The sequence below is a fragment of the Bos javanicus genome, chromosome 26 (assembly GCF_032452875.1).
Source record: "Bos javanicus breed banteng chromosome 26, ARS-OSU_banteng_1.0, whole genome shotgun sequence".
Classification (NCBI taxonomy): Eukaryota; Metazoa; Chordata; class Mammalia; order Artiodactyla; family Bovidae; genus Bos; species Bos javanicus.
Window position 1 is genome coordinate 16,385,402 of NC_083893.1, and position 12,441 is coordinate 16,397,842.

The 12,441-nt window shown below is 37.6% G+C and overlaps 1 protein-coding gene across 2 annotated transcripts in view; it reads right to left on the minus strand.

Moving 5' to 3' along the window:
- LOC133239202 (cytochrome P450 2C31) overlaps window positions 1-12,441 on the minus strand; it is a 47,535-nt gene that overhangs the window by 15,373 nt on the left and 19,721 nt on the right. For both annotated transcript variants that reach the window (XM_061402865.1, XM_061402866.1), the window contains exons 5-7: window positions 12,067-12,243; window positions 10,935-11,076; window positions 10,163-10,350 (exon numbers count right to left, since the gene is read on the minus strand). In XM_061402865.1, the coding sequence (XP_061258849.1) occupies window positions 10,163-10,350; window positions 10,935-11,076; window positions 12,067-12,243 (507 nt within the window). The remainder of the gene's footprint in view (window positions 1-10,162; window positions 10,351-10,934; window positions 11,077-12,066; window positions 12,244-12,441) is intronic.

The following is a 12,441-nucleotide window of genomic DNA, read 5'->3' on the forward strand; positions in this document are numbered from 1 at the left end:
AACGACCCAATCAAAAAATGGGCCAAAGAACTAAATAGACATTTCTCCAAAGAAGACATACAGATGGCTAACAAACACATGAAAAGATGCTCAACATCACTCATTATCAGAGAAATGCAAATCAAAAGCACTCTGAGGTACCATTTCACACCAGTCAGAATGGCTGCGATCCAAAAGTCTACAAATAATAAATGCTGGAGAGGGTGTGGAGAAAAGGGAACCCTCTTACACTGTTGGTGGGAATGCAAACTAGTACAGCCACTATGGAGAACAGTGTGGAGATTCCTTAAAAAACTGGAAATAGAACTGCCTTATGATCCAGCAATCCCACTGCTGGGCATACACACTGAGGAAACCAGAAGGGAAAGAGACACGTGTACCCCAATGTTCATCGCAGCACTGTTTATAATAGCCAGGACATGGAAGCAACCTAGATGTCCATCAGCAGATGAATGGATAAGAAAGCAGTGGTACATATACACAATGGATTATTACTCAGCCATTAAAAAGAATACATTTGAATCAGTTCTAATGAGGTGGATGAAACTGGAGCCTATTATACAGAGTGAAGTAAGCCAGAAGGAAAAACATAAATACAGTATACTAACACATATATATGGAATTTAGAAAGATGGTAACAATAACCCGGTGTACGAGACAGCAAAAGAGACACTGATGTATAGAACAATCTTATGGACTCTGTGGGAGAGGGAGAGGGTGGGAAGATTTGGGAGAATGACATTGAAACATGTAAAATATCATGTAAGAAACGAGTTGCCAGTCCAGGTTCGATGCAGGATACTGGATGCTTGGGGCCAGTGCACTGGGACGACCCAGAGGGATGGTATGGGGAGGGAGGAGGGAGGAGGGTTCAGGATGGGGAACACATGTATACCTGTGGCAGATTCATTTTGATATTTGGCAAAACTAATACAATTATGTAAAGTTTAAAAATAAAATAAAATTAAAAAAAAAAAAAAAAGCTCAACATTCAGAAAACGAAGATCATGGCATCTGGTCCTATCACTTCATGTCAAATAGATGGGGAAACAGTGGCTGACTCTATTTTCTGGGCTCCAAAATCACTGCAGATGGTGATTGCAGCCATGAAATTAAAAGACGCTTGCTGCTTGGAAGGAAAGTTATGACCAACCTAGACAGCATATTAAAAAGCAGAGACATTACTTTGTCAACAAAGGTCCACCTAGTCAAGGCTATGGTTTTTCCAGTAGTCATGTATGGATGTGAGAGTTGGAATATAAAGAAGGCCGAGCACTGACGAATTGATTATTTTGAACTGTGGTGTTGGAGAAGACTCTTAAGAGTCCCTTGGACTGCAAAGAGATCCAAAAAGTCCATCCTAAAGGACATTAGTCCTGGGTGTTCATTGGAGGGACTGATGTTGAAGCTGAAACTCCAATACTTTGGCCACTTGATGCGGAGACCTGACTCTTTGGAAAAGACTCTGATACTGGGAAAGATTGAGGGCAGGAGAAGAAGGGGATGACAGAGGATGAGATGGTTGGATGGCATTACTGACACAATGGACATGGGTTTGGGTGGACTCTGGGAGGTGATGATGTACAGGGAGGCCAGGAGTGCTGCAATTCATGGGGTCTCAAAGAGTCGGACATGACTGAGTGACTGAACTGAATGAAAAGAACATTATAAATGCCCACCAAACCAAACAAAAGAGGAGGCGATAGGGATTCTATCTATCTAGGAGACTTCAGAAAAATGATAGTAATAGTGATCCAAAATCTTGAAAACAAAATGGAGTTACAGATAAATCGCTTGGAGACAATGGTTGAGAAGATGCAAGAAATGTTTAACAAGCACCTTGAAGAAATAAAAAAGAGTCAATCGATAATGAATAATGGAATAACTGAGATCAAAACACTCTGGAGGGAACCAACAGTAGAATAAGGGAGTCAGAAAATAGGATAAGTGACGTGGAAGATGGAACAGTGGAAATAAATGAAGCTGAGAGGAAAAAAAAAAAATTAAAAGAAAAGAGGACAACCTCAGAGATCTCTGGGACAATGTCAAATGTCCCAACATTCAAATCATGAGTCCCAGAAGAACAAGACAAAAGAAAGGCCATGAGAAAATACTTGAGGACATGATAATTGAAAACTTCCCTAAAATGGGGAAGGAAATAGACACCCAAGTCCAAGAAACCCAGAGAGTCTCAACAGGATAACCCAAGGCAAAACGCCCCAAGACACATATTAATCAAATTTTAAAAAATCAAACAAAGATCAAATATTAAAAGCAGCAAGGGAAAAAAACACAAACAACACACAAGGGGGCTCCCATAAGGATAACAGCTGATCTTTCAATAGAAACTCTTCAGGCCAGAAGGGAATGGCAGGACATATTTAAACTGATGAAAGAGAAAAACCTACAACCCAGATTACCATACCCAGCATGGCTCTCCTTCAAATATGAAGGAGAAATCAAAAGCTTTACAGACAAGCAAAAGCTGAGAGAATTTAGCACCACCAAACCAGCTCTTCAACAAATGCTAAAGGATCTTCTCTAGACAGGAAACAGAGAAAAGGTGTACAAACTCAAACCCCAAACAACAATGTAAATGGCAATGGGATCATACTTATCAATAATTACCTTAAATGTAAATGAATTGAATGTACCAACCAAAAGACAAAGACTGGCTGAATGCATACAAAAACAAGATCGCTATATATGCTGTCTACAAGAGACCCACCTCAAAACAAGGGACACCTACAGACTGAAAGTGAAGGGCTTGAAAAAGATACTTCATGCAACTGGAGACCCAAAGAAAGCAGGAGTAGCAATACTCACATCAGATAAAATAGACTTTGAAATAAAGGCTGTGAAAAGAGACAAAGAAGGACACTACATAATGATCAAGGGATCAATCCAAGAAGAAGATATAACAATTATAAATATATATGCACCCAACATAGGAGCACCACAATATGTAAGACAAATGCTAACAAGTAGAGGGGAAATTAACAATAACAAAATAGTAGCAGGAGACTTTAATACCCCACTCACACCTATGCATAGATCAACTAGACAGAAAATTAGCAAGGAAACAGAAACTTTAAATGATACAATGGACCAGTAAGAGCTATTTGATATCTATAGGACATTTCACCCCAAAACAATGAATTCCACCTTTTTCTCAAGTGCACATGGAGCCTTCTCCAGGATAGATCACATCCTGGGCCATAAATCTAGCTTTGGTAAATTCAAAAAACTTGAAATCATTCCAAGCATCTTTTTTGATCACAATGCATTAAGATTAGATGTCAACTACATTCAGAAAACTAACATCATGGCATCTGGCCCCATCACGTCATGGGAAATAGATGGGGAAACAGTGGAAACAGTGTCAGACTTTATTTTTCTGGGCTCCAAAATCACTGGAGATGGTGAATGCAGCCATGAAATTAAAAGACGCTTACTTCTTGGCAGGAAAGTTATGACCAACCTAAATAGTATATTAAAAAGCATAGACATTACTTTGCCAAGAAAGGCCCGTCTAGTCAAGGCTATGGTTTTTCCAGTGGTCATGTATGGATGTGAGAGTTAGACTGTGAAGAAAGCTGAGCACCGAAGAATTGACGCTTTTGAACTGTGGTGTTGGAGAAGACTCTTGAGAGTCCCTTGGTTGTCATGGAGATCCAACCAGTTCATTCTAAAGGAAATCAGTCCTGGGTGTTCATTGGAAGGACTGATGCTGAAGCTGAAACTCCGATACTTTGGCCACCTCATGAAAAGAGTTGACTCATTGGAAAAGACTCTGCTGCTGGGAGGGATTGGGGGCAGGAGGAGAAGGGGACAACAGAGAATGAGATGGCTGGATGGCATCACCAACTCGATGGAGATGAGTTTGAGTGAACTCCGGGAGTTGGTGATGGACAGGGAGGCCTGGCATGCTGTGATTCATGGGGTCGCAGAGTCGGACACGACTGAGCAACTGAACTGAACTGAACAGAGAAAAAACTATTAAAAGTTCCAACATATGGAGGCTGAATAACACGCTTCGGAATAACCAACAAATCACAGAAGAAATCAAAAAAGAAATCAAAATATGCATAGAAGTGAATGAAAATGAAAACACAACAACCCAAAACCTATGGGACACTGTAAAAGCAGTGCTAAGGGGAAGGTTCATAAGAATACAGGCTTACCTCAAGAAATAAGAAAAAAGTCAAATAAATAACCTAATTCTACACCTAAACCAACTAGAAAAGGAAGAAATGAAGAAACCCAGGGTTACTTGAAGGAAAGAAATCATAAAAATTAAAGTAGAAATAAATGCAAAAGAAACGATAGAGACCATAGCAAAAATCAACAAAGCTAAAAAGCTGGTTCTTTGAGAGGATAAATAAAATTGACAAACCATTAGCCAGACTCATGAGGAAACAAAGGGAGAAAAATCAAATCAATAAAATTAGAAATGAAAATGGAGAGATCACAACAGACAACACAGAAATACAAAGGATCATAAGAGACTACTATCAGCAACTATATGCCAATAAAACGGACAACTTGGAAGAAATGGACAAATTATTAGGAAAGTATAACTTTCCAAAACTGAACCAGGAAAAAATGGAAAATCTTAACAGACCCATCACAAGCATGGAAATAGAAAGTATAAACAGAAATCTTCCAGCAAACAAAAGCCCAGGACCAGATGGCTTCACAGCTGAATTCTACCAAAAATTAAGAGAGGACTAACACTTATTCTACTAAAACTCTTCCAGAAAATTGCAGAGGAAGGTAAACTTCGAAACTCATTCTATGAGGCCACCACCACCCTAATACCAAAACCTGACAAAGATCCCACAAAAAAAGAAAACTACAGGCCAATATCACTGATCAAAAGAGATGCAAAAATCCTTAACAAAATTCTAGCAAACAGAATCCAACAACATATTAAAAAGATCATACATCATGACCAAGTGGGCTTTATCCCAGGGATGCAAGGATTCTTTAATATCCACAATCAATCAGTGTAATACACCACATTAACAAATTGAAAACTAAAAACCATATGATTATCTCAATAGATGCAGAGAAAGCCTTTGACAAAATGCAACATCCATTTATGATAAAAAAAAAAAAAAGCCCTCCAGAAAGCAGAAATAGAAGGAACATACCTCAACATAATAAAAGCTATATATGACAAACCCACAGAAAACATTATCCCCAATGGTTAAAAGTTTAAACCACTGGCCCTAAACTCAGGAACAAGACAAGGGTACCCAATCTTACTGCTACTATTCACCACTTACCACTTATTCAGTACTTACCACTATTACCATCACTAACTATTCAACATAGTTTTGAAAGTTTTGGCCACAGCAATCAGAGCAGAAAAAGAAATAAAAAGAATCCAGATTTAAAAAGAAGAAGTAAAACTCTCACTGTTTGCAGATGACATGATCCTTTACATAGAAAACACCAAAGACTCTACCAGAAAATTACTAGAGCTAATCAATGAATATAGTAAACTGGCAGGATATAAAATTAACACACAGAAATCTCTTGCATTCCTACACACTGACAATGAGAAAACTCAAAGAGAAATTAAGAAACAATTCCATTCACCATTGCAACGAAAAGAATAATATACTTAGGAATAAATCTACCTAAAGAAACAAAAGACCTATATAGAGAAAACTATAAAACACTGGTGAAGGAAATCAAAGAGGACACAAATAGATGGAAAAATATACCATGTTCATGGATCAGAAGAATCAATATAGTGAAAATGAGTATACTACCCAAAGCAATCTATAGATTCAATGCAATTCCTATCAAGCAAGCAACGGTATTTTTCACAGAGCTAGAATGAATAATTTTACAATTTGTATGAAACTACAAAAAAACTCATATAGCCAAAGCAATCTTGAAAAAGAAGAATGGAACTGGAGGAATCAACCTGCCTGACTTCAGGCTATCCTACAAAGCTACAGTCATCAAGACAGTATGGTACTGGCACAAAGACAGAAATATAGATCAATGGAATAAAATAGAAAGCCCAGAGATAAATCCATGCACCTATGGACACCTTATCTTTGACAAAGGAGGAAAGAATATACAATGGAGAAAACATTGTCTCCTTAACAAGTGGTGCTGGGAAAACTGGTCAACCACTTGTAAAAGAATGAAACTAGAACACTTTCTAACACCATACACAAAAATAAACTCAAAATGGATTAAAGATCTAAACGTAAGACCAGAAACTGTAAAACTCCTAGAGGAAAACATAGGCAAAACACTCTCCAACATAAATCACAGCAGGATCCTCTATGACCCACTTTCCAGAGTAATGGAAATAAAAGCAAAAATAAACAAATGGGACCTAATTAAACTTAAATGCTTTTGCACAACAAAGGAAACTATAAGCAAGGTGAAAAGACAGCCTTCAGAATGGGAGAAAATAATAGCAAATGAAGCAACAGACAAAGAATTAATCTCAAAAATATGCAAGCAGGTCATGCAGCTCAATTACAGAAAAATAAGTGACCCAATCAAAAAATGGGCCAAAGGACTAAACAGACATTTCTCCAAAGAACACATACAGATGGCTAACAAACACATGAACAGGTGCTCAACATCACTCATTATCAGAGAAATGCAAATCAAAACCACAATGAGGTACCATCTCATGCCTATCATAATGGCTGCTATCCAAAATAAATGCTGGAGAGGGTGTGGAGAAAAGGGAACCCTCTTACACTGTTGGTGGGAATGCAAACTAGTACAGCCACTATGGAGAACAGTGTGGAGATTCCTTTAAAAATGGGAAATAGAACTGTCATATGACCCAGCAATCCCACTGCTGGGCATACACACCAAGGAAACCAGAATTGAAAGAGACACGTGTACCGTAATGTTCATGCCAGCACTGTTTATAGTAGCCAGGGCATGGAAGCAACCTAGATGTCCCTCGGCAGATGAATGGATAAGAAAGCTGTAGTACATATCCACAATGGAATGTTACTCAGCCATTAAAAAGAATACATTTGAATCAGTTCTAATGAGGTGGATGAAATTAGAGCCTATTATACAGAGTGAAGTAAGTCAAAAAGAAAAACACCAATACAGTATATTAATCCATATATATGCAATTTAGAAAGGTGGCAATGATGACCCTAAATGCAAGACAGCAAAAAGACACAGATGTAAAGAATAGACTGTTGGACTCTGTGGGAGAAGTCAAGGGTGAGGTGATTTGAAAGAATAGCATTGAAACATGTATATTATCATATGTGAAATAGATCGCCAGTCCAGGCTGGATGCATGAGGCAGGGTGCTCAGGGCTGGTGCACTGGGACAACCCTGAGAGATGGGATGGGGAGTGAGGTGGGAAGGGGGTTCAGGATGGGGAACACATGTACACCCATGGCTGATTCATGTCAATGTATGGCAAAAACACTACAATATTGTAAAGTAATTAGCGTCCAATTTAAAATAAATAAATCTTTTTTAAAGTTCATAGTGATAAATGCCTACATCAAGAAATAAAAAAGATCCCAAACAAAAAACCTAACTTGATACCTCAAAGAACTAGAAAAAGAATAAAAAGCAAAGTTAAAATGTGATAGAAAAGAAATAACAAAGAGCGGAAAAAAGAGAGAGACAAATAAGACAATATGAATAAGACCTGTATTTTTTTTAAATGATAAACAAAGTGGCAAACCTTTAGATTCACCAAGAAGAAAAGAGGTACAACTCAAATAAACAAATCAGAAATAAAAGAGGAAACATTAAAATTGATACCACAGAAATACAGAGGATGATGACAGATGATAATGAACAACAATACATGAACAAATTGGACAACCTGGAAAAAATAGATAAATTCTTAAAAAACATGCAACCTATAAAGACAAAATCATGAACAAACAGAAAATGTGAACACAGCAATAACTAGTAAGGAGATTGAATTGGTGGTCATATCCCAATAAATAATCAAAAAAACAAAGATAGTTTTGGGTTTTCCTGGTGGCTCAGACAGTAAAGAATTGACCTGCAGTGGGGGAGACCTGGGTTCTATCTCTGGGTTGGGGAGATCCCCTGGAGGAGGGCATGGCAACACACTCCAGTATTCATGCCTGGAGAATCCCCATGGACAGAGAAGCCCAGTTGGATACAGTCCATGGGGTCACAGAGTCAGACATGACTGAGCAACAAAGCACAGCACACAGATAGTTTTGATAATGAATTCTACCAAATACAACATTTAAAGATAAATGAATACAAACTCTTCCAAAAAATACAAGAGGAAGGAACACTTCCAAATTTATTTTGCAAGGTCAACATCACTCTGCTATCACAACCAGAGAAGAACATTACAAAAAAAATGAAAATTAAAGGCCAATACACTTGATAAACATAGATGCAAAAATCCTCAACAAAATATTAGCAAACTAAATACAGTAAAAAGGGCCATAGACTATGAACAAGCTGGATTCATTTCAATGATTCAAGGATGGTTCAATATGTGTAAATCAATCAATGTGATACAACTCAGTAAGAAAATGAGGGATAAAAATCATATGACCATCTCAAGAGAGTCAGAAAAAGCATCTATGAATGTCAACATTAATTCATGATTTAAAAAAAGAAAACTGAACAAAGTAGGTATGGAGGGAACATACCTCAACCTAACACCGGCTATATATAACAACCCCACAGCCAATATCATATTCAACAGTGAAAAGGGGAAAACTTTTCCTCTAATATCAGGAATAAGACAAGGATAACCACTGTCACCACTTTTACTGAACAGAAGGGATCAGGATTTGGGAAATTTTTTCTTAAAATGCAAAAGGATTAAGTATGTTTAAATGCTAATGGAAAGGAGCCAGCAAGCAGAGAGAGAATACAGATAAAGAAAAAAGAAGAAATGGTTCCTGAAAAACTGACAGGAAAGGGATCCATGAGAAAGGCAGAAAGATTTACTTTTGATAAAAAGAGAGCCCTTCTTCTACAACAAAACGAAAGAGAAAACAAAGGATTTGGATGTAGCCACATTTGTAAAACCTTGAGGATGGGCATTGAGGGAGTTTCCTACAATGGCTCTTAGTTTCTTTGTGGAAGACTAACTCACTTGGGGAGAAGTCCTCAGCAGAGAACTGGAAGGGAAGAATTCAGGGCTGAAAGCCCATGTCGTGCTTGTTGGAGAAAATTGAGTTGGGTTACCAAGCAAGAATGTTGGATAAGATTGAGGATTCATTTAAGGTTGGTGATAATAATAAAACCTGCTGGGCTGCATGGTCTTTTTCAGAAGGAGTCATTAGCTCAAGCACAAGCAGAAAGGCAGAAGATTGTTGCATTGGATTTTGGATAAGTACGTGAAACAGATAGTTAGGGAGGTGACTAACTATCTGATAGATATTCAGGTGGGGGCAGCATGGTGTGAGACATATGAGAATAGAGGATACTGGTTAAGTGCTCATAATAGTAAAACATACACTGGAAAATAAGTAGACAGAAGAGTAGGCTAATGAACAGGCAGAGTGTGGAGTTATCAGTGTACTGAGAACCCTGTGGAAGCCTAAGTACTATTATATTTATTAAATTGTATTAATAAACAAAACAGGAAAGGAGCATGTGGTCAGAGGGTAAAATATGTATGACATGACTGTGTAGTACCTGTAAACAGTTGTGTGCATGCTTAGTCACCCAGCCGTGTCCAACTCTTTGTGATCCCATGGACTGTAGCCCACCCAGCTCCTCTGTCCATAGGGATTTTCCAGGCTAGAATACTGGAGTGGGTTGCCATGCCTCCTCCAGGAGATCTTCCCAACCCAGGGATAGAATCCAGGTCTTCTGCATTGCAGGAAGATTCTTTACTAGCTGAGCCACTTTAAGAGTCAGGTTATCAACCATTACAGCAGTAGAATTATACAGTGCCTAACTGTCTACTGGCTTCCCCGTGGTTCAGACGGTAAAGAATCTGTCTACAATGCGGGAGACCTGGGTTCAATCCTTGGGTTGGGAAGATCCCCTGGAGAAGGGAAAGTCTACCCACTTCAGTATAATGGCCTGGAGAATTCCATGGACTGTGTAGTCCATGGGATCACAAAGAGTCGGACATGACTGAGCGACTTTCACTTTCAAGAGTCTTGAATATAGATGAAATACCTCTTACCTTGGGAATGAGGTATTCTCTGAACTTAACATCCTGAGTTGCTGCATGGGGCATACTGCTGGGGACAAGGTCAATGTATCTCTGGATCTCATGCAGCACAGCATCTGTGTAGGGCATGCAGCTCTTGTCCTGCATGCAGGGGCTTCGGTTTCTGCCAACCACACGATCAATTTCTTCCTGAACTTTAGCTGGCAAGATAGGAATCAGTATTTAGGTATAAGATAAAAAGACATTTTCTTATCTTCTTAATCATTGTTCCATTGGAAAATTTGTTTGCCAAAAAGGATATAATTGAAAAGAATTTTTAATTTGTATATAATTTTTGTAGAGTGAATCTTTTTGACAAAAGATTGTGATTTTGCTGAATCAATCCTTTCACTACAAATGCATTTGAGTAGAATTATCTTTTGACAAAAATATATCTATCTGGACTTAGAAGGCTTTATCAAGCAATGCCCTTTTAGAGAGAGAGGAAGGCTAATGCTTTCCAGATCCTAGGATAACTCTCTTTACTACATTTGACATGATGCAGATCAATGATACTCCACCACAGAAAACAACAGTGACCTCAGCCCTTGAAACCTCTGCTGCTGATTAAATATTTTATTATGAGTTTTAATTTGAATTTAATTCATCCAATTATAGGAAGATCTACTAATAAAGAATTTTTCTTCTTGTACAATATCTAGGCAGATGAAGAATGGAATAGTCATCAATGTTGCCTGCCAATTTCTACCCAGAATTTCATCCTGTTCATCATCTGTGATCCTACCTGTGACCTCTGGGTGCTTCAGCAGGAGCAGGAGTCCATATCTCAGAGTGAGGCTTGTTGTCTCTGTTCCAGCACTAAACACGTCCCATACGGTGGTGATCAAGTTGTCCATGGTAAATTCAGAATGTTTATTGTGTTTTTCCTAGCAATGATGTATTAGGAGTACTTGATAAATAAAAGAACCTTATAAATAACATAAAATAATTTCATATAACATCATAATTTTTTTTAACATCATAATTTTTTAAAAATTTAATTATCTGACAAATTAAGCCAAACATTACAGAGTGTTATAGATGAAGGTAAAGTTAGATGAGTTGTTAGAATTCCGTTAAAACATAGAGTTAAACTTCCAAGTCCTTTCTGATTCTTCACTTTTGATACTCACTAGAGCAAATCAGTGCTTCAGTAATTTCTAACTTCTCTCTTATCAAGTCATCACTGCTACTCACTGTCAATTCAAGCATCTATTGTTTATTTCATCATATCTGAAGTTCTCACTCAAGTATTCAGAATCACCTACCCTCAAACTGCAACACTATTCCCAAAATCATCAGTCATTACACCCATGACAGTTTCTCAGTTATAATCAAGATAATCTCTAAAAATTCCACACATTTCATCTCTGTACTTATCATTCCCTGAACCAATTTTGTCATCTCTGTTAATCTAAGCCAGAGTTTTCTCAAAACTTACCTCAGCTGTTTCCTACTATCTTTCCAACAGTGAGCCTTTCTTGATTCCCACCAATTCCTACTTTCTCTCATTTGTTACATCATTCATTCATGGAATTTATATGATGAAAAAAGAATATGCTGTCTATCAATAATCTTGAATGTGCCTATTTGTCTGTGTGTGAGTGCTTCAACCTGTCCCCAAATAAAGAACCAGCTTTAACATGGTAAATATTAAAACTTCCGAATAATTTTCAGTGACAATTTATAAATATCTCAAGACATCCACTATGGTTTGTACAAGCAATATTCAGTCTTGTGTGTGCAAGCAGTGAACACATATTTAAGAAGGAGCATTTGTTCTAATAAACCAATTTCACTGAGAAGAACAAAGCTATTCCATGTGTCACATCACTCCACCCACAAAGATAAAGTAGCAAATCTGGGTTCCATTTTACCTTTTCCATTTTAATCAGAAAGTAATCAATAAAATCTTGAGGGTTATTGAGGTCCAGGGATTCTTGGTGTTTCTTTATTTCCTCCAAAATAAACTTTCTTTGCTCAGTCATGTTTTTAAATATTGTATTATGACTTCCTGGGAAATAATGTAGTAAAGAGGGGAAAGTATTGTAGAGCTGAAAGATGAAAGAATCATTCATTAATTCATTCAGCAAACGTTTACAGGCCCATATTATGGATCAAACACATTGCTATAAAATGAGTAGATTAAGATGAATAAAACATGCATCTTGCACTAGAATACATTTGAGATTGAGAGGGAACTGATAAATTAGCTGGAGTAACAGCATGCACAGGTTACCAACTAATTTCAA